At 48.1% G+C, this 22575-nt stretch overlaps 6 protein-coding genes across 6 annotated transcripts; 2 read left to right on the forward strand and 4 right to left on the reverse strand.

Moving 5' to 3' along the window:
- Nucleotides 1-7297: 7297 nt before the first annotated feature.
- On the forward strand, nucleotides 7298-8365 carry PENARI_c004G10394 (uncharacterized protein; the record flags this gene model as incomplete). The annotated part of the gene is made up of 4 exons (XM_022629396.1): nucleotides 7298-7435; nucleotides 7485-7618; nucleotides 7670-8204; nucleotides 8258-8365. 4 exons carry the CDS (start codon nucleotides 7298-7300, stop codon nucleotides 8363-8365), a joined length of 915 nt encoding a protein of 304 aa, XP_022491080.1.
- A 1885-nt stretch (nucleotides 8366-10250) lies between these two features.
- PENARI_c004G11291 (uncharacterized protein) lies at nucleotides 10251-11968 on the reverse strand (the record flags this gene model as incomplete). The annotated part of the gene is made up of 6 exons (XM_022629446.1): nucleotides 10251-10255; nucleotides 10312-10702; nucleotides 10978-11227; nucleotides 11547-11660; nucleotides 11722-11840; nucleotides 11897-11968. 6 exons carry the CDS (start codon nucleotides 11966-11968, stop codon nucleotides 10251-10253), a joined length of 951 nt encoding a protein of 316 aa, XP_022491184.1.
- Nucleotides 11969-12570: 602 nt separating this feature from the next.
- PENARI_c004G00446 (Gfo/Idh/MocA family protein) lies at nucleotides 12571-13805 on the forward strand (the record flags this gene model as incomplete). The annotated part of the gene is made up of 3 exons (XM_022628884.1): nucleotides 12571-12605; nucleotides 12654-13379; nucleotides 13430-13805. The coding sequence occupies 3 exons, from the start codon at nucleotides 12571-12573 to the stop codon at nucleotides 13803-13805; spliced, it is 1137 nt and encodes a 378-aa protein (XP_022491094.1).
- A 2076-nt stretch (nucleotides 13806-15881) lies between these two features.
- Nucleotides 15882-16835, reverse strand: PENARI_c004G05807 (WSC domain-containing protein; the record flags this gene model as incomplete). The annotated part of the gene is made up of 3 exons (XM_022629160.1): nucleotides 15882-15902; nucleotides 15955-16448; nucleotides 16502-16835. 3 exons carry the CDS (start codon nucleotides 16833-16835, stop codon nucleotides 15882-15884), a joined length of 849 nt encoding a protein of 282 aa, XP_022490968.1.
- A 3405-nt stretch (nucleotides 16836-20240) lies between these two features.
- On the reverse strand, nucleotides 20241-21231 carry PENARI_c004G01302 (CDP-diacylglycerol-serine O-phosphatidyltransferase; the record flags this gene model as incomplete). Its single annotated transcript, XM_022628932.1, has 6 exons — nucleotides 20241-20609; nucleotides 20669-20850; nucleotides 20883-20915; nucleotides 20978-21015; nucleotides 21071-21128; nucleotides 21183-21231. 6 exons carry the CDS (start codon nucleotides 21229-21231, stop codon nucleotides 20241-20243), a joined length of 729 nt encoding a protein of 242 aa, XP_022491187.1.
- A 446-nt stretch (nucleotides 21232-21677) lies between these two features.
- On the reverse strand, nucleotides 21678-22545 carry PENARI_c004G05660 (H/ACA ribonucleoprotein complex subunit GAR1/NAF1; the record flags this gene model as incomplete). Its single annotated transcript, XM_022629148.1, has 5 exons — nucleotides 21678-21945; nucleotides 22000-22145; nucleotides 22211-22311; nucleotides 22365-22412; nucleotides 22482-22545. The coding sequence occupies 5 exons, from the start codon at nucleotides 22543-22545 to the stop codon at nucleotides 21678-21680; spliced, it is 627 nt and encodes a 208-aa protein (XP_022490761.1).
- Between the last annotated feature and the right edge of the window lie 30 nt (nucleotides 22546-22575).

Below are 22575 nucleotides of genomic sequence, written 5' to 3' on the forward strand. Positions count from 1 at the left end.
GAGAAGAAGCCACTGAAGTCATTGTCACCAGCTAATTAACACCAGACAAGCTCAACAACCAACTAACCACGTAACAGTCTAGCCACCAAGATCTCAAGCAAGGATCGGCACCCTCAGGCAACATCCGTTCGATGATCCAATGCCAGATTTGGAAAAACTAGAGACGACTGGCTACTAAGATCTAGACTTTGCATGAGGGTAAAAAGGGGGAATTGCAGGATCGTGCATGTCCCAAGTCGACCTAGTTGCCCTCGTAGTCTGTTACAGAGCAGATCAGGTGTGTCAATGAGATCATTTTGGCCTGAAGGATCGTGAGGCTTGATCCTTCGAGCCGGTTAGATACCGCTTGTTGAGGCAGCAGTAAGAATTGCTGTTGACTATGTAGCAGATGTAGATGCCTGGATACAAGAAATCAAGCTATGTGTTCCACGTTGACTCATGATCTTAGGCTACCACTTGAAACAGAGTTTCTCTACCATTCTCTATCAAAATATCACAATAACAAAGCTCCATAGAGACGAAACGTACCTGACATGACTAATATAGAACGGATTTCGGACTTAAGCAATCGGAATCGGACCCAACTCCTATCAATAAACACTCAGGGATATATATATATTGCATGACCTGAAACTATCTAGAAGACACATAACAACCAACACGCTGCACAATAACCCCATATTGTATAGCAACTGTCGCATAGGTGTCCCGCATGCTGCAGGACAAACAACCAATAACTTCCACATCAAAACCAACAGCGTCAAGTGGATGCATGCTGGCGCCGAGGACTTCGGGGAAATAATGATGTCACCGTGCCGATGTACAATATGCACGTGTATATGTGGATTAATATAGGCTTGCTAATTTGATCAAGGGCACTTAGTTCGGAGGCGGTGTTCAAACGTTGATTGGTTTGCTGCAGTGTATTGTTGGTTGTCCGTTGTTTTTGGGTGCTCTGTCTTCTTCCAGCAAATAAGATGCTGACATCCAGGGTGAGATTTTGCAAAAGCCGGAAAAAATGTTCCTTAATTAGCTCACTGTTGTAGAGCACATTCGTTCTCATTTGGAAGTATACTGCGGACCTCGCGAGTCTAGCCTAGACCGTACACCAACTTAACTAACTTATTCAAGAGAATACATTTAATAAGTATTGCGGGCCGATGCGACTCGAAGGTTTCGCGCTTCTGTGGAGGGGATCCATTTGCTAGCTTGGACTCCATGGATATGAACTCTAGCTCATGAATGGAGATTGAGATGGACCTCCTCTTGTCACTAGGGACGGTTGGGGGTGCACTAAGCCAAGCGGACGTTAAGTGATCTGGGTTGCCTGTGGGAACGATTAGAAGGCCCAAGGAATTAGCCCTGTCGCACGCCGGAACTTTCCCAGTCCCGTGCAGCACTAGGAGATCATGTGGAAAAAGGGGTAAATAAAATTTGGGGGAATTGGCGAGCCCTGCACAGGCGTAGATCTAGTTTGCACCATTCCATGTGGAAAATCAATAGAGTGGATGTTAATACGTCTAGTCTAGTGTGCGTTGAGGTGCGTAAACGGTCTGTATAGGCCGGCCCCGGGTTCCGGTATTCTCTAGAAAGCCATTTCCGGTACTCTGGTAAATGAGAGTATCAACTCGTGAGATCAAGGACCGCAGGTTCCGCCCCGATTATCAATATCACCACTGCAGCAATCCTCGGCCGTAAAAATAGAAGCATATCGGGATGGCGATGCTGTGGCCCCTAACCTGAAACACGATCACCATGGATCACCATGTGGCTGACAAGATTCTATACATTGATTCATTAGCTCTAGGAAACTGATGTGCGACCGTACTTCAATGCCATAGGCCCGTCGTACACTTTCAATGCGATCGCATAAATCGGGCGTAGGCTGTACAGTACATGCAAATGTGAGCTAACGCCGGGGAATAATGGTTATAAATAACATCCCAAAAGGACCGAGTTAGCCACGAGCAGCAATATTTTCTCTAGGCTTAGCGTCATGCATTTGTTATTGCCACGTTTACCGGGGTCAGCATGAAACACGTCGGAGGGAATGCTAGTGACGCCGTGCTCTTACCTATAGCGGGATAGTGTCATGCTCCGCATGGGTGCATGGAGCGTGCAGTAGCGGGTGCATTATTGCATGCCCCAAATTAGCACTCATTTCATCTTGCCAGTTCATCGCTTATCCCTGAGCCTGTGGCCACATGGGTTCGCAGGGATAAGGATCCTTAGCGCAAGCCCGTTAGACATGGAGATTATGGGAGGCGTTGTGGATTGAATGAGATTATTTGTCAATCCCCTTTGTATTGGATCTGGCTTTTAACTTGAAATTTCTCGAGACGGACTCCGGTAAAATGTAACCAAGGTTCTCCACCGTCTGCAAGCCATCTACCATGAGATAGGAGCAGGACAAGCTGATACTAGGCAAAAATCGAGCATTTGATATGTAGTAACAGAGGTTGCCTTTAAACTAAACGCATCTAAGCTCCCTGGGAAATGTAGCGTCGAGGGTGTGATGTCAGCCGAAATCGTCAAGACATTCCCGAAGGATAATCTGAAACGATGCAAGGTTCCTCGATCGTGAAAATAGATGTTCAGGCAACTAGCGGAGTCTGCCTTGCGATGCCCAGTGCCGAGCCACATGGCCTGATCGACGAAACTAACTGCAATTTACCCCGACTGGGGACCTGCATCGCTTATACGTTATATGATGCACCCCTTACAGGGGTGCCAGTCATTATCGAGAGAACAAAGCAAACAAATTAATACTCGGAACGTTCTACACCACATTTACCGAACAGGATCCCGTTTAGCCGTACAAGTCCTGCTCAATTATCGCGGGTCAACCCGATTGACACATTGTCGCCGTTGGCAACAGTTGAGTGGGTTCTATAGAGTTCACACCTCAACCCTTCATATCATATATGGCCTTGCATCAAATTGAGCAGAATTTGCCACCCATGATCTGAGCCAAATACGGAATGAAGTCATTTCCTAGTGACTGTGTGAGTGCCCAGGTGCATACTCGACCAACACTCTCGATCCTTGTCTAAGATCGGATGTCTACGTCTATTCGGCAAATTCTCGCTTATCGGCTGCCCGTACATGGATGTTTCCCCACAGCCATGACTCAAAAGTAGACAAATACCTCATCTATACTGTAAACCACGACGTCATTCCTTCCCGTAGCTAATGCGCGTTAGCTGATTTGACATCGGGTCAACTTGTGATTTTCATCTAACTTTACATGATCGACACAACTGCATCTACGAATATGCATAGAGCGTAAATGCACATTCCAATGAATATTTTCATTGTCACACAAATGCGGTGTGTCTTCAGGCGCATGATCGTCACTCACAACGGGCATTGGACAAACGGCCATCTGCCGGAAAGGGTTGGACCGTGAGCGCCGATCGATCAGCCTATTAGCTGGGGCGTAAATAGCTACAGGAGCGTATATCAACAGCTCCACGAGGGCCCGAACCGAACACGAAAAACAAGAATGGAGGCGTTGTGGGGGGGTGGAGCTTACAACAATTTGTCGTACAGAACGGAGTACATGCACGTCCATGGATGTGCCTGACTCGTTGCGAAACCGGAATTCCCGCATGGCCCAAAGTAGATAACCCTTGGGCGCTATACCCGATTTGTATAATGAGGAAGTTGTGTCTGATTGGATATGTATATACGCCAGGGTGGGTCGGCTAACTGGTTTGAGTATGTCGTGGGCTCTAACGGTCCGGCCTTTGCGCAACGGGGAGACTATTGAAGTTATCCGTACGCTGTACATAGATCTCATATCTATTCTTTGTGTACTTTGTGTACACAAGTGGTCTGAATGCTCAACATGACTCATGCTCAATGTAACTGTAAAGAAATCAACCCCTTTTTTGCTTCTATCACGCAGAAAAAACGGCTTTCAATAGTCAACCCGGGACTTTGGGAGGGAGCGGTCGCTTCCGACTTCAAACCCCGGTATGGGGCATAATAATTTCCCATGTCTCCAAAACCCCAACAGCTAATATAGGAAAGGGCATCTCATGCTCCTTTGAGCATGGATGGCGACCCCGGGGATCGGGTTCGGCTTTGTCATTCCCTGAACAATGCGTTAGCAGTATATAGCGTGAAACTATAGAGAAATGTAAAATAACATGCTGTATTCGGCCCGGTCCATGAGGTTCTAGCTGGACAAATACCAGTTGAAACACTTCTTCCAATGAGAACAAAGGGAACAGGTCAGACCTGAGGTAAGATTACACCCAATTTTTACAACCCCTTTATCCGACAATGATGATCGCTCTGCAGAATAGGCGACCCATGCCTTACTGAACATCATATATATGCAGAGACCAACACCAGCCTCCAAAATCGCAGCTCTTACCTCTTTCAAAAGCACAGGCGCCAATAGTGGACATGATCCACCCTTGTTCGATCAACAAAGGAAACCCGGGTGCTGGCACAAAGGCGAGACTTGAGTGGGAACAGGGTGTTTTAGCCGCCTTGCCTCTTTGGGATTAAGAGCCTCCTCCAAAGCTTGGGGCCGGGGGGGGCGGCTGGTGGGGACTTAACAAAGAAAAAAAAAGCCCGCATGTTTTCATGGGAAACTATTCCGAATTTGGTCTCCGGGAGGCTCCGCGCTTTTTTTGCTACCTCTACATTCGTTTGGACTACATATGAAGGCTGCGCTGACAAGCTTGTCAGCAAAGTTGGAAGTATTTGCATCTAACCTACATCATGTTGTTATTCTGGGGTACTGCGCCCGTGTCGATCTGATCGTATGTAAAAAGCGTAAATGAGTCGGGAAGACGGGAAATTCGGAGATTTAATTAATATTCTCCTTAGGGTTAAGTCCAACAAAGTGCCAATTTGAAAGGCCGAGCTCGGGTCCGGGGTTCGGATTGTATTTCGCGTAAAAACCGAGCTCCGTTCAGAAAGATCATCGCATGCTGTCCTTACCCCGAGGCAGACTAGTCTACTAGGACTTCGTGCACGGCCTAACCCAAACTCTGGCTAAAAAAAGAACCAACAGTAAACTAAGCCTTCTGGTTCGTCCGTGATGCTTCTCTGCATATTCATGTTACTTCAATGTAAGGGGTACAAGGCTTACTCAAGAACAATGAAAAAGTAATCTTCATCCCAACCAGGAAGAGCTATTGTTACTTTCCGTGGGCGCAGGGCTTATACGCCCACGGATGCATCTAAATATATGCGGAGCAGGGCTGGAAGTGCAAGGTACCACTGCCCCCGGTCGCATATCCCGCCTCAAAAGGTACGGTAAGTTACTATTCATATATCGACCAACCGATCGCAACTCGAAAACCAACAACTCTTGTCAGAAGCTAGACTAAGAAGGAAGGTTGATTATAGGGTCATGCTCTCTTCCGTGACAATTGCGGTAACCGTCGGTCCACAAACACTAATACCCAAAGGGAAAGAGAGGTGCAACAGCTACTATATATAAGGACAAATGTGGAGGATAAACAGCACGAAGGACGATAGCATGAACCACTAAAATGGGTACTAAATCCCAGACTAGCGACAATCAGCCCATAACTTGAAACTTGAAACCAACCACAAATGAGATGATAATCCTCCACACTAGAACAAGTATAGATCGGGATCATGCATTACTGTACACTGACGATCGATATTGTATGCCACGCGAAGGTCAGGGTGCGAAACCAAAATCCCTACACAACGCTAAGACCCTGACCGCAGCAGCGGATCAAACAGCCCCTGGCTAGTGTAGCAAGCCATGCATCATCTGTATCTAACTTTGGAAACATGAGGCTGTAAGCCCTCCGAGATGCCGTCTCGATCCCCGAGGACTATGCCCGTTTCAAGTTTCAAATGTCATCGAGAAAATGCCTTGCAGTCCTGTTTCCGATGTTGATCCCCATAATCTGCAGCAAGCATATCTGGTGGATCGTGCGAGGCAGACTTCCTCCCCTTCCCCTCCCCCCACAATCACCCGCTCACAGGCCGTGATTTGTCGATGCGTAAAAAGGGTAACGGTCGCGATGTGACGGGCATCGGCATGGGTAATAGTAGAATGGAGTGAATATTCAAGGATATCCCTGCATAATCCAAGTTATAGAATATTATTGTTATTATTATTTTGTGCAGATTTACTATGCAGGGCGAAGGATTCATTCCAGAAGATCAGGGCGTGTTTCAAAATGCGATTCCACCAGTCTAGGTTCCCGGCTCCTGATGCTTGCCATGCCACGAGGACTATTCCCCGGGTATGCAGCGTAGTAACGGGTGCAGTGTAACACCCTCATGCATACACGAGACAGACGAGCAAGTAAGGGTTCAAGATATGGTATTACCCGGTTACCCAGATCATGTACAGTGTCACCCCAGACGAACTCCAATGACGTGGTTGTCCATTCACCCCATATGTTAAGGATCAGCATGGCGAAACAGCACCTGGGCAACTTAGGGCAAAATGCCAAGGTTGCCAAGATCACCGGGGTCCACTAGGCTGATTCCCCTCTCGGTTGAGTTCGGCTTGGATCTTTTGGTGCTTGAGGCTTTTTGGTTCCACCTAGATCACATATCCTTTCTTTTCTTTCTCTTTCCAAGGCTTAAGTTATATGGTATAGAAAATACAAAGAGAGAACAAGTAGCTTGGGTACCATTGCTGGATATTACACCATAAGCCTAAGACCCTTATACCGCTTAGCGTGTCCTAAAGCAGCTCGTGGGGAAAACCCGTTATGGAGCTTGGACGGGATTTGAAATGAAATAGGGCTTACATTGTCTACATACGTCCAATGAGCGGGCAAGGATGTTCGTACCGAAAATACCACATTTCGACCACTCATAGTGCTATCTCGAACCAACACGCCTCAGCCGCACTTGTTGTAATTTTAGTCTGATCATCCCGAGCGATCATGGCCATCTAATCTCAGTTAGTCTGTTGGTTTTATTTTTACTGTATTTTTATTCTCAATTTTGATTTCTTTTATTATTTTCTATTTTATTTTATTTTATTAATTTCAATTTACCCAAAGTCTATTAATCCCGTAGATCTGTAGGAAGAGGCCTTCCTAGTGCATATTGTTCCTCTATATCAGTCCACCTCTTTCCTGTGGTTTCAGGATCCTCTGCAAGCTTCTTCACACCTTCTTCAAACAGCCTCATACTTCTTAAATACCTCTCTTCCCTTCCCAGGATGCCCCGATCCTCAAACCGCAACCCAACTCAGATCACTTCTGTCTTGAACTCCCCTTCCATTTCTTCTCATTCTCCTTCGCCTGAACCTCGACAGCTTGCTCCCAGATCCAATATGGTGGGCCGAAAGAACATGCGCGCCAGCCCTCAGGTTGACGACTCGCGCGTGACCTATACTCCCACCACCCATCGCATTAGCAAGGCCAAGAAAGGCAAGCGCGTACATGCCTGCGAGTTCCCTGGATGTAGCAAGGTCAGTATACTTCAAATTTACCCAGATCGACATACTGACTTTAGTATAGGTCTTCACCAGAGCCGAGCACCGCAGACGTCACGAACTTAACCACAACCCCGAAGCTTCCTACCACTGTACACAATCCGGATGCAACAAGTCCTTCCACCGACCTGACCTGCTTGCGCGCCACATCGAGAGACAGTGAGTGACACCAGCTCCGGAGAAACAAAGCGCATACTGACAATGAGGTAGTGAACTCGACTCGCAAATCGAGCAACCCGCATGGACACCCAGCCAAGAAACTGTGACCCAATCCTCGATCCCGCGCTGCATGTCAATTGACCACGGAATGTCCATGACCGCAACCTCTCAGCCTCACAACATGTCCATCGGGTCCCTAGTGGCCCCCGGCATTCACCCGGACCTGGTTAACGACTGTTCACTCATGTGGAGCGGCGTCGACCTTCCTCTCCAGCCCCGGCCAACATTTCAGAATCAGCTCCCAGAGTCTACGGACGACAGCCCTTTCTATTCTTCTCCCGCAGAGACCTGCCCCTCGCCTCTGTCAGATGCGACATTCTCTCTTCCTCCCCACTCCAGCTCCTCTATCTCCTCCATCTCCTCTGCTTCGATCTCAGTCATCGACCAGTACCCAAAGAACATCCTAAAGGGCGATATCACTTCGTCTCCGCTGCAAATGCACACTCCGCTCCGCTGGGACGCCGATGCCGGCCTTCCTCCCTCCACCCTGGCCGCTATCTCAATGGGGGAGAATATGATTCAGCCAGTAAGTTCTCTATGCGTAATCTTACTATTATTATTTATTAACATATTCCGCAGCCCGTCCAATGTCACTACCCCTCTCCATCATGGTCTGGCACCGACTTTTCATACGATGACCAGCTCCCATCCATGCACCACTTCCAGCCCGTGAGCTGGAACATCTAAAGAGACGGTGTCTCGGAGGCCCATGTTGAGCATGGGTCAAATTTCACGACTTAACGAACATCCACACGGACTTTTGTCCGGGCCCGACTCCAGCTCATGTGGGCCCCAGTCCTGGATAGACCGACGGCTCTGAGGGTGGATCTGAGAGACCTTACTTTTTGAAGCGAAGCCTCAAAAGTCTCGACTCCAAATGACTCAACCATTATTTGTCATTGGGGCGCCAGTTCCACCTCATACCCGAAGCGCGACCACCCGAACTCCCCTAGAGGGTCCACCGGTCGCGGTCCCTCCAACATAGAAAACATGGGAAATAGGGGGACAAGAGTTTTCCCGGAACCCATTGTGTTGTGTTATTTCTTTTTTGTCTTTCTTTTGTTTTTTTCTCTTTTTCTTTCCTTGTGTGCTTGACGATACGATTATGACTTGGTGTCTCTGCGCAATTGTCTATACCTATACCCCTGTTGCAGACTTCTCTTCAACTATGTTTAAACATCTACAATACCCCCCACTGTCAATTAAATATGAAATCAAATCCAATCCAATCCACTTCCAATTCCAAACCAAACATTAATCGGAGTGTTCAGTTCACCCACGGCTGATCGCCATATCACCCACGGTATCATCTCCCCCTTTATGTGTTTACCCTCAACTTTATATCCACGTCTACCTTTAACCGTATAAGCCTGTGATCTACGGGGTTTATACCAACCAAAACCCGAATTCAACCCAAGAAGTACTCTACACACAGGCCAACATCCACAATCCTAACCCAATTCCGGCATACGGACCAAATCTGACCCTCAATAGGGTTCCCACTTTCCTCCCCTCCCGAACACTAACTCTCTCCCACCCGCGCCTCTCTCTCTCTCTCTCTGACTTTTCCGCCTAAAACTTAACGCAGATCCGCCCTTCCCTTCATTTCCTTTCATCTCAATCCATCGAGATTCGGATACTCGGATTGTTCTAAACCCGGTTCCACATACACATACGGGTCCAGCGGCAAGATCCCGAACTCCATTCAGAGCTGGGAAACGGGGAATGGAGACGGCCAATGGAGTACATACATGTAGGTGATGCGCCTGAGTCGCCCTTAGCCTTACATTTAGCTAGTACAGCATGCATGATTCAAGTCCGATAGAAGGATTAAACTAGGATTATAGCAGGGAATGAGGCCGATGCCTCCACTTCAATCGGTTCTTGAAACTGGCCTAGGTAGGCTTGGTCCACTTTGAGATCCCGTTGAATCTTAATTCTGTTTCTTGTTCCTTTTTTCTTTCTCTCTCTCTCTTTTTTCCTTTGGTACAGGATGTTTCATTTCAATGGCTGGTTTCATATGAGGCTTTTTTTTTCTCTCTCTCTTTCCCATTTCATATTGTCAGGGCAACTCTTAGATGGTGTTTTGTTTTGCAAATTTGCGGTGGGGACGCTCGTGACGTGCCGATCAGGGGGTTCGATTTGATCCCTATCACGCGGCGCTCTTTTCCGAACCCTTACTCGTGGGCTTATATTGTTGTTGTTCGTTTTTTTGTTCGTTCGGACCTGCCTTTTTCGGTGAGGATTTGCAAGTGCAAGTGTTGTTATTGATGGGTTAATTTGTGATATATCTGTTTACATGCAGATACAGTAGACGCAGTTGTTTAATGGTAGATGCTGATGTGATATCTATACCCGAATTGTGTGAAATTCGAAAATATGTGAACGGTGAACTACGACCGGTGTTTTAAATCCTGATATTCTTCTGACATGTGTCACGTAACGGCCAAACTCTTGAGCATGTCGATCAACGCGTCTATTTATAGTACGTCGCGCATATCTCCCGTCGGCTCGTTTTCTGTCCAAGCTAGCCCAGGACCGAGAATAAGAACTCAAATGTCAAAAGTCGAGCTTACCCTAATATCAGCCGATGATGCACAAACATGAACGGAAAACGTTCCGTTAGGGGTAACCCATGTCTGCTTCATAACGTTCCAGTAGCTGATATCCTTCCGGGTAGGGTAAATCTTGCGGGTTTGAGTTTCTCCATCGCGGATGGGGATAGAGACGAAGCCCCGGAGGACCTTGGTTGGATTTCCCGCTTGCTTGGGCATTTCGAGATAAAAGCTGTGAGATTTCAGTGCCGTCATAGGGTCCTTCGTTTCGAATCGTCACCTCGGCGATGATTGCCACGTCGTATAGCGCCATATCTCCTCCTGGTGCATTTCCAACATATTCAATTGGGGTTTCCAGGGCCGCAGCGAGCCCACCATGCTTTGAGACCTCTAGACTCGTGTAGGTGAATGCCGAATAGGATAGACCATGGCCGAATGCAAAGGGAGGATTGATGCCGTTCCTTATATACTAATAAATATTCAGAAATGGATCGACCACCCCAACGTTACAGCTGTCGTCTGGGCCAATCTGGGTGGCCAAGAGCTCGACCCTGCCTTAGTTGACATCCTCTACGGCGACGTGTACCCATCCGGCAGACTAGTCTACACAATCGCGAAGACCTCAAGGACTATGCCCAGCCGGATATCGTCACGAATCCACAGCCATACCCCAGATAAACTATACGGAGGGTGTATTGGTTGACTATCGAGGATTCAAAATGGGCTTCGTGTCAATGCACGCACCTCCATGTCAACAGGGCCGACTGATTCAACAACCACAATTGTGGTGTCACAGTTGTCCGCAACAGTATTAACCAGCGCGTCACCTCTGTGCATAAGGGCTATATTTCGATCGACACCTTCGCCTGAAGACGAAGCCACAACGGGGATGCATACTGTGCCGCGTTTGGCTACAGTCTTGGCGAATGTTAGATTAGAGCTCAAAGACCAATCGACAAGTGTAAGGTCTTGATTTGATCGCGTTTGGATTACGCTTAAAGGATCAATTAGGCGAGGATTTATGGAATCTGATCAGTATTTAGAGCAAGGGGGAGAGGAGGTAAGAACTGACAGAATGTTGGGCCCGAGCCTGATCCTTCAGCTAGCGTTCCTTGACCAATACCAATGGAAAGGGAATCACCGACTTAGCCATTCACAGTATTCCAGTCCGAAGACAAAACACCATTCACATAACCATATTGGTTCGGTCCGTACGGATTAGGCCCAGCGGCTTGTCCAAAGAGAGTGATCGTAGTAGGTTTCTTCAAAGGCAGTCCACGTTTGTGACACCTGGGGGAAATCCCGTTGCATACGAATGTGAATTTCCAATGCCTATGTCACTGTCGATGTAGCAAAGGTCAGTGAAGTTTAGACGAGGGATTTGCTGGGTTTGGCCCTGGCATAGGAGATCCGGCTTGTCTGGGTTACTGTAGAAGATTAGACATAATGTTTCGCCATCGCCTTTTATAGTAGAGAAGGATCACTTACGGAGGGAAGCCATTGCCAGTACAGAGGCCGGCCTTCTCTTCAATGGTCAGCTGGGTGACAAGAAGCGTTTTGCTTTCGTAATAGCAATATCCCATCCACCAATCCCCGTAGCATTGGGACTGGGGTAAGAATAAGGAGAGTCGGGTTCACGGGGGTAGAAAGAATCTGGCTCAACGTTCTTGGGGTCTCCTTGTGCAGCAGCTATTGAGGCAAGCCACAGTACCAAAGCAATACTGGAAGACAGCATGATCTGAGTCTGAGATGGGCAAGATATAGATGAAGCTTCTACTGGACTTTATTCCGGCGTCATCGTAGGCCTAAATAGGTTGTTTTATGTGGGGAAATCGGCTCATGGTTCGCCGATTGCCGTCCTATGCACATATACCCCGGAATTTCTATCCTTGAGCCTTGAGGTTGTGGGGAAGATGCGGGGTGCAAGTGATACTATCGGTCGTCGCATTTCCCTTTGGAAAGTGACAAAAAGATTATGCATGATGAAATAAATGAAGCATCAAGTCAACGCTTGAGGTTGGCCTGAAATTTCGGGGAGTGTCGGACATCTCCACATCTCCAGCGGAAGTGAAGAAAATCACGGGGGTGGGGAGCCCGGCAATTGCGATGACTGTGGAGTTAGAAATATCCCACCAAATACAACTTGACGGCTATCGTGAGTGTCCGAGTGAAGGCATCTCGGGATAGTTTCGGCAGCTCACGTGGACTCGACCCCCACCAGAACGTCATCCGAAAACCAACATCTTCAATTCTTCCTACTTATATCCTTTCGCTTATTTCACTTTGAATTCTAGAATTGTCGCCTTTGACTGCACATTGGAAACGGAAATATCAAAAATGACCAACAAAATTCTTCGTGTTGGAGTGATCGGGTCAGAAAGAGCCCCCCAAGTAGCACATTCAAGACTAACATCGTCCAGATGCGGTGAAATCACCCAAGTCGCCCATATTCCAACTCTTGGGTTCCTCTCAGACTACTTCCAGATCACCTACCTCTGTGATGTCTCTGAAAATGCCCTCCAACACAGTAAAAACAAGGTCATTGGAGGCCCACCCAAAACTACTTGCAAAGCTGAAGAGCTCTGTGCTAGTACCGACGTGGACATTGTGATGATTGCCAACAGCGATGCTTTCCATGTACCCCACGCCTTGTTGGGCCTGAAACATGACAAAATCGTCTTCATTGAAAAGCCCATGGCCTTGTCGTTGAAAGATGCCGACGACATCATCCAGCTTGAGAAACAATCATCTGGAAAGGTGATGGTCGGATACATGAGACGTTACACGGCTGGATTCATCGACGCAATCAAGGAAATTGGCAGTCTTGACCAGATCCAATATGCACGCGTGCGGGACGTTGTTGGCCCCAACTCCTCTTTTGTTGGCCAGTCGGGCACTTTCCCCAAGGCCTTCTCCGACTACAAACCTGAAGATTCCAGGGAATTGACCTCTAGAACGGACCAGTTTCTTCAGCAGGCTTTGACAAAGGAGCTTGGCATTCCCGTTGGCCCGGATACTGCCACTCAATGGAGACATTTGGGCAGCCTTGGCTCGCACGATCTAAGTGCGATGAGAGAGGCTCTCGGTATGCCAACGGGAGTGCTCGGTGCTTCTTTGTGCACCGCTCAAGGACCTCAATTCTGGAGGTACGTATCTCCGCATCTACTTCGCACACAATTCTAACCTTTCATCCCAGTGCTCTCTTCCAGTATCCCTCTTTTGCTGTATCATATGAATCAGGTATTGATGAAGTACCCCGTTTCGACGCATCCATTGAGGTCTTTGGCAAGCAGAAAACTGTGAAGGTTTGTTTCGATTCTCCTTACGTCAAGGGATTGCCAACCACCATGCACATCCGCGAGAAACTTGAAGATGGATCCTTCCGGGAGTCTATGACGAGAAAGACTTATGAAGACGCCTATACTTTGGAGATGAAGGAGCTCTATGAATTTGCGGTCAATGGCAAGCCGGCTAAGACCACGTCCGAGGATGCTAAGAAGGACTTGGAAGTGTTTGGTATGATCATGAAGGCAGGATTAGAAGGACAGGCTAGGTTAGGTATCAAGAACTAGTGGCTTGCTTTCAGTGGATGTGAACCCTTTGTCTTCATGCTGTATTTAATCCTGAAATATCAACTACATAGAGAACATAGAGAATATGGAAACAATTGCAGGCAATGATCATTGACTTTCAATAACTTAGAGCTAAGGCATGTGGTCTAGCACTAAGATACCAAATCCCGACGGAATGATATCAACCGCTTGGTGCAGTTTCTCACAGCAACCCAAAAAGTGCGGAGTCTGGTGTGAACAAAGTGAACAAAGTGGTGTGAACAAAGTGGTGTGAACAAAGTGGTGTGAACAAAGTGGTGTGAACAAAGTGGTGTGAACAAAGTGGTGTGAACAAAGTGGTGACAGTTAGCATCCGATCAAGAATTCTCTCGCAGTGTTTTAGGGGATAGAGTGCTCTTACCACAAGACAAGACCCTTCATCCCAAACCAACCCCTCTTGAACAGCACACCGTGCATAATTCCTCAGCTCCTTCTCATCCACAATTGGGTTCTTAATATGCACCAGAAGAAAGAACTGTTCCATCAATTCCGGCACCTTATCCTCCTGAAACCCAAACTTGATGCGCTTTGATTTCTCCTGCATGTGCTGCAGACTTTGCGGACTCGGTCCAAAAACAGCATCTTGCAGACAATTCTTGGGATATCTTTCATGGAGGACAGGCCACATAACGACATTATCTGGGTTTGTATAGGATGACGGAAAGCCGAAGCTGTCCACCACAAGATCCCCATTCGAGAATCTGGTAGCATTGGAATCTTGCAAAGAAACTGTCTGAGGCGATGTGTATGATGGTGTCGAATGTGGATTCGATAAAGTCAAAGAAGTACCACTATTTTTAGCTTGTACGGCATTCATTACATCCAGTTGTGAGGCCAAATGCGATTTAACCGATCGATGATTTCCAGGCTAGCTGGATCGAACCTGAGCTGGATAGTTAGTCATCACATATCGGCGTATTAGGGAGATAGATATCCGCACGATGAATGATCGTTTCGATCTGTATACTCGCATGGAGCCCGGACAGATAGACAGATCCGGCAACTGGGACGCTGGTTATCGCACTTTGTCTTGCGAGCGCGACAAAGCTGACATGCAGTCACGGCTCTGTTGCGGGAATACCGCATGGCACTGTTTCTTGAATTGAAATCCATGATCGATGTGCATCTATGAGACGCGGAGTTTCGGCTTCGGGGCATATTACAATGCGGGGATAATGGTACACGTAATCCGGGGAATATCTTGGATGGCTTCTATATCTTCACGTTATGAGGTTGACCGTGTGATTGTTAGATGCGAAAGGAAAACTGGCCGTACGCTCTCCTGGTTGCCTTATACGGCTATCGGCCGACGCCTAGGATACCTCTCATTGTTCTGAGGCAGCCGGAATAGACCAGGAAAAAACTACCAAGGCCTTACAAACGACGGAATTAGACTGATAAGCATATCCATTCTCACATTAAGTACAGTTGATTGATCTTCTCTATTTGAAGTGACCTATTCCCAGATCCGATCCTTCGAGGGCAAAATGCGAACAAATAGCCCAGACCAGGACCGATAGGCAAAAGATCCGACCGAAAACAGGAGAAGAGATCAGAAGAGGAAAGAAAAGTAAAAAGAATCACATCCAAGGAATGGTCTGCTCATGGAAACGAGAAAAACGAGCATTGATAGGGCCGAAAAAAAAAAAAAGAAAACGCCTTTTCAGATACAAGCCGTCCATTGCCACCGAGGAATTGCAGTGCCAAACAAGTTGGAACGATTAAACTGTTGGAGAGTCCCGGTGAACAGTTACCCAGTTGTAGGTGTTGAGAACCGTATCGGATCGCATGGCAGCGCCGTCGCTTGTTGACGCAGCATGTTCCAGGGTACGGCGAAAGAGACAGAAATCACAAACTATGACACCAAGTCGAGTCGAGCCTGATGCCTTTCGGATATCACAACTCCGGTAAAGAACCCGAGGAACAATAATGACAGCAGTCTCGTAAAGCAGATAGAGGGAGAAAGAACATAGGTCGCTAATACTGAGGAGAGAGGAGGATGAGGAGAGGGATGCGTAAATCAATTGGAGAGGTGGTTTAGCGATCGGGGTTCGTCACCTAAATGAGAGTAAGCATTTGTAGAAAGCGACGGGTTCACGGGTTTATTTACCTGCAGGATCCGACGAGAGAAGTCGTGGTCGTCATCAATGCTGCCATTGCTTTGGCGGCGCTGTGCCATGTAGTCGCCATCGAACCGAGAGTCGGTCATCGAGGGCGGGCTCGAGTCGCGGCCGTAGCCGCCAGTGGTGCCACCACCGAACGCAGTGTTGGTCTTGTTCTTCTTGGACCGCCAGAAGAAGAAAGCAGCACCACAAAGGGCGGCGAATCCAACGACACCAATCACGACTCCGGCTGCGATCGCAGCAGTGTTGTGACTGCTCTTTGTCTTTGCCTCAACAGATGCACTTGCGCTGCTCTCTTTGGGGGATGTCACTTCAGTTGTCTGTTGACTAGATGTGGACGAAACAGCGGTGCTAGCGGCATCGGTTTTCGTGGTGCTCGATCCGCCGCTGCTGGTGGTAGTGGTTGAGCTAGATTCAGAATAGGTTGGGACATCCTCTTCATAGTTCGTGGTGTAGATGGAGTAGTAGTCGGTGCCACCGCCTATTCAATGGGGTTAGTAAATCAAGTGCGCAAGGTCAGGTAATGTTACATACACATATCTGAGGGCCAACCAGTGCATGCCTTGTTGCACTTGCCGCTGTCCACCTTGTCGCTGTCGGGTGGTAGCGTGTCACCGCACATACAGGTCGAGCCGCCTGTCAGAGCAAATGCAGCGCTGTTGGCGCTGTAACACTTGTTCAAACACCAACCAGAACTCTGGTAGGTGTAGTCCTTTGATGAACCATAACCAGGAGCGCTGGAGTAGCAACCGACGAGTTTTCCGTTGGCTGAGCCGCGAGGAATAACCTTGAAGCCGTCCTGAGCTACTGAGCTGGCCGCAAAGAGGGCAGTCGACACCACAAGGGTGCTCTGTGTGTTGAAAAGCATGATGAGATGGCAAGGGTAAGAGTGAGGCCGAGTATCGGAAGGAAGAAAGTAAACACCGCTGGACACAGTCGCAAGGGTGATCAGAGAAGAAATGGGGACGGCCTGCGTAACCCTAAAGAACTTCTGTCTGTTGGATGGTCGTTTGTTGTCAAACTGTCCACGACGTTTGCTCCGGTTTCGATCAGATGCTGAGACGTATCCGACAGAAACAAATCGAGTGTTGAAGAGAAATGACGCTCGGAAGAAAGGAAGGGAAAGTGACGGTTTCGCGTGGAGGCTTCGGTATTGAGGAGTTCACCCCCTATCGGGTTAGGTGAGAGTGAGCGACCGTAAAATTCGAAGCGGTTCGGTTCAGAACCGGGACTCTCCTGAAGAGTAAACGAGTGATAAATTCGAGTCGGAAACGAATGTGTGTGAAGGGAGAGAAGGAAAGAAGGTGGTGATGGATCCCTTGAGAAAGGGACAAGGGGGGTCAGTGTGCCCCAGAGAAGGTATGAGGTACCTGTGATACGGGGGAAACGCCCTAGTGGTCTCGAGTACCGAGTACATTCAGCTCTGACACTACACGGGGGTCTTTGTTTGTTGTATTGTTCAGTACCGTGTACCCCAGCCGTGAACCAATCATAGGGCAGTACCCTGCTTGGTCATCAGGCACCCGTGCTGGCTAACCAGGGGACTCTGTTGATCTATTTCCCTTTTGGGAAAACACGGGCCGGGATGGAACCTTGGGCATGCCGCTAGTCCGTTTTGGGTGCCAAGTAACGATGATGAGACCGTCTTTGATACTCTTTGATACTGTAAGATCAGCATCGCCACAGTCCCTTGATGTCTATTTACACATGTGTGTTCGGTTATAAGTTAAGTTACAGGCCCTGTGACCTTTACCATGGGGTTCGTAACAACTTAGTTGCCCCATATGACAGTTTTCCAGCCGAGCTTTGCGGCAAATTACAGGGAGATTAGTTCCAGCGGAGCCGTTAATCCGTGACAGGCGCTAACACCTGAGAAATCAAACCCTGCATAGTTCAACATTGCGTACTCCCCCGGAGTAAGTGTGTGTCGCTTCCAACAGAGATCATATTTCCTCTACCTCATTTCCATGGGTATCCAGCGGTCGCTCCCGAGTGGATCCGAATTGTTTTTTTCTCTGGTCCCTGTAACGCACAATTTACCCACATCCACGCAATTTACTGGATTTGAGAGATCTACATCCAACCTTAGGGCTTGTATTGAACCCTTTACTTGAACTTGTACTTTATCTCCCTTGACTCCTCGGGGGTTATTTGAACCACATTAATAGCTCCGAAACTTCCGATCTGTGTACTGTATGCAGAGATACTGTATATCACTCGGTAGAACCCGGCTCGAAAGTCGTTATGTATCGGCTGTACCTTGCAGATCGAAATCCCTAGCAATGACCTGAGCCACAGTTTGTGTTCCCCATTTACCTTGTACAGTATCTCAATCTCACACACCTGAATCAGATGAAACTTAAAGTAGCTGCCAAGCCATGCTGAACAATATCTAACTTACCTCCCAACAAACAATACACACCATATCTTTTGCTAGAACTTAGTCCATACTATACTATCTTATCACTTGATCCCGTCCAATGACCTCTTCTAGTTCATATCACGCAAGCCACCAAAAAAGTACAATACTCCATACAGAGTGAGACATATTGCCAATAATCTGCCAGGACCCGAGATCCGAACATTAAGTTGGACCGAGTAACCGGGCCTTTGAAAAGGTCCAAATACTCCGTACATGGTCACCATAAGCCGTACAAAATACGGGTAAGTAAATAATCATCCTCAAGCATAAATCTAAACATAAACACAAGCATATGGAAATGTCTAGACCTGCCCACGCATATATTCCTAGCCCAGTGGCGTCCGCTAGACCAGCTGAATTCCCCACCTGCCACAACAAAACAGGCACCCCTTACCGGGGCATGGCAACATCAGAATTGAAACTAGAATGGGAAGATACTGTACATCGGAAAGACTCTAACGTTATTTCGAACCATGTACATGTACTTGGCTGCATGCAAACGCCAGTTCGACGTGTGTGAACTGTGAGGAGTGACATCAAACTGAAACTTGCGTGGTCTAGAACCTCTAGAACACGATTTGACCCACGATGCGCAGACCCTGCAGAAGATCCGAGTCTGGCCAGTTTTTCGGGCAAATATTGGCTGCTATTATTATCGGTGCTAAAAATTCAGATCTGTGCTGTGACACTGTCTATTCTAGACTGTCGATTTATGATTCATCGGGAATACCTGGCTCGGTCATTATACGTTACATTGGTGACCTACAATTTCAAGAATTCATCGCAGACTCTATGGTTATTTCTAGTGCAATGATTCAATTTTTCTCAGGAATAGTTCTAGTGTCCTCGGGCTTCCCGTAGTATTCGATGTTTTCCACAATATATATGAACACCGGCTGAAATATATATAGCATGACCTGTGACAATCCTTTGGCCTGAAAAACAAATATATCTATAGAACCAATACGAATACGCTCGAAAGCCTCAAATATAAGAATGTCTCGCACATAGCTCTATTAATCTTAGAGGCATTTACAACCATTATTTTCCTCATGCCCACGGAACCACCGGATATATGCTCGCCAAAACTTGCCGAATCCATAGAGCGACATGACGGAACTCCTGTCAAGACTACCATTTTAGCATAGCAACTTTGTCCGTCATTTAAATTCGGAATGAAGTTGCCTGTGTCACTATTTGGATGGCTTGCACTCCGATGGTTGCATCGACGGCATGTACAGCGACAGGAGGAGCTCAGGGCGTCTGGCGCTCGTATTTTCTCGTTGTCATGTTTGGAGTGAAACTGAGTCCTGTGAGTTCTGTACATCTAATAGCTTAGAAGTATAGCATCACTTGGATGAACTACGTAGGCATATTCTTTGTAGCGTTCAATACAATAGAGACCGGTGCCAGATTGTCCTGATTATTAGGCTCTACCTAGGTCATGCGAAGATTATGTCAGTATTGCGTGTTATGCTTCATTCCAGAGGTCGCTGCACCAGGTGGTTATATAAGGTTGATGTAAGACCCATGGTGTTAAAGCTCTGGAACCTAAGAATGACGACCATCAACAACGCTGAAGCTTAGGACAGCGGTTTCTCTATTTTTATTTGTTGACACTGTTGGGACTTCCCTCGGTATCTACTCAAAGCCATACTGCATGGCCACGGCCAATGTATGCAATCGAAATCAGATTAATCATCCTCATTTAAGCGTATCGAGGTTATGCTATAGCCTGCCCACAAGCGACAGCCCCGATATTTATTTTCATTTAGCTGTCCAAGTTGAAGGGGACAACAGTTCCCGGCATTGCTCGCCAACAGTATATGCCGGGCCAAGGTGAATTCGACCTTATGGCTTGGGAATATGTATGGACTTGCTGACCATCAAGCATCCGTGCAAGACGAACATGAGCACAACGGGATGGAACTCGAAAATCGTGCCTTCGGCGAAAAGACCAAGAGGGATGTTTTCGTGTGTCCAGCTTTGGGAGACCCAGTAGGCCATGAGGGAGGCGATTGAGAGAGTGGTCGGGATAGGAGTGCCTTCAAAGTACTTGGACTTGCCGCTCTTGTCCTTCGGTAGAACGGCCACAGTCACGTTGAATCGGGCCAGGCGAGTAAGGCCGCAGAGAACGAAGAATGCGAGGAAGACGTGATCAAGCGAGGTGCGGATACCCAGGGCGAAAGCGGCGGCAGCAGGGGCGAGGCCGAAGGAGATCTATACGAGGCCGAAGAGTTAGTTGGATTGTGGTTAACCTCTTCCTTGGGTTCATTTACCAGGTCCGCTAGGGAGTCAAGCTCCTGTCCCATGAGAGACGACTTCTTGCGCCAACGGGCAATCTTTCCGTCCATAAAGTCGAAGAACAGACCGAAAGGCATGAACGCTAGGGCAGCCCAGATAGCACCATATTCAGTTGGCTCACCGAGGCAGTAGCGCATGGAAGAGAAGACCGACATCACTGCTCTACATGTTAGTCGCTGATCGTCAAACTGTTGGGAAATACGAGCTTGCCTCCACAGAAACCTAGGGAAAAGAGTTAGCGATTTGATTTCTCAGAAGCTTCCGATACATCAAAGGTATCTTACCATTCATCTCAGTGACCAGATCGGCAAGATGCAGGGCCCTGTTGAGCATTAGGTTGAGTCGAGAGCGAGGGGGCAAAAGTTGGCGGAACTGACTTCACGAGGCTGAAATGACCTTGTTCGGAGGAGAGAAGCATTTTCTGCTTCTCTTGGCCTGCAAACTATAAGCTGGATGGCCTCTGTAGGATCGAACTGAGCTCTAACGTACCTCCGTCACCTGAAGGTGGGACACCGCTGTTGGAATCGCTGGATGCCATGGTCGACGTCCGGCGAGACATGCTCAAGTGGATATCAAATAGTATGGAATGTACGGCAGACGGGATATTTGCTGCAATATGAGGCGCAAGAGGTAAGACTGAGGGCTAAGAGGGAATAAAATTGGCGTAAATCCTGCTTCAAGTGTTGACAGACGCACAGATTCGCAGAGCGGTCAACGTCATTTCTAACCTGCAGAAAGCGGAGGCGGTGCAGCTGCGCCACATCCACACCAGCCACACATGTCTTCAATCTACGACGATGAATTTTAGTCTTATGCTAACCCCATTGAACCAAATTGAACCATAATATTTTTGACTGGTGATATTCTACAGCCTGCAGCCAGTGAAGCAGCAAATTGCGCAGGATGCACAAGGAAATGTTTCCTGAAAAAGCTCCCGATTCCCCCAAACGCCGTAAGAAGACAGTACATAGTATCACGGACTCTCTAACCGCGACCACGGAAGCCACCACCGCGGGGACCACCACGGCCACGAGAGAAGCCGCCGCCGCCACCACGGCCACCGAAACCACCACCACCACCGCGAGAGAAGCCACCACGGCCTCCACGGGGGGCACCACCGCGACCACCGCGGGAGAAACCACCACCACGGCCACCGCCGAAGCCACCGCGACCACCACCGCGGGCGCCACCACGAGCACCACCGGCGCGCTTGACCTTAGGTCCGGGGGGAGCCTTGGGCTTGGGAAGGAACCTGATTGGAAGGTTAGTCAGAGCGCGAGGGAATTCGGATGCATGTGAAACATACTTCTCGAGAGGAAGGAGCTTGTCGCCTCCGATGTAGACCTTGTCACCGGGCTTGAACGAAGTTGCGACGATACCCTCCTGGGGCTTGACGGTGAAGTAGACCTGGTTGATGGGGCCGAGGACCTCGTCGACCTTACCAATGGGAGTCTATCAAGACAAGTTAGATTTATGTTTGCCAATTGTATTGATTGTTCGGTGGGGTTGTGGCGTACCTTGTTCTCGAGGTAGATCGGGGCGTTGAAGTAGGGGATCTTGGGGTTGATCGACTCGCAGACCATCTCACCCTCACAAGAGTGCATCACTGATCCCATCTCTATCGGAAAATCAGCGACATAATTTCAATGTTGTAGGATCAGATATAATTACCCAGAACCTGAGCTGGGGGACCGAACGACGGTTGGAAACCTCCGCGACCTGGAACAAAAAAATTTCGTTAGCTCCTTTTGATCTTTTGATTCCCAGAAAGTTGTGATAATTGCTCACCACCACGGCTACCGAAACCTCCCCGGTTGGCACCGGAAGCACTACCACGACCACGGAAAGACATTTTGTGGTGTTATCGGGGGACTGTCGGCTT

This window comes from Penicillium arizonense (genome assembly GCF_001773325.1).
Source record: "Penicillium arizonense strain CBS 141311 chromosome Unknown PENARI_contig004, whole genome shotgun sequence".
Classification (NCBI taxonomy): domain Eukaryota; kingdom Fungi; phylum Ascomycota; class Eurotiomycetes; order Eurotiales; family Aspergillaceae; genus Penicillium; species Penicillium arizonense.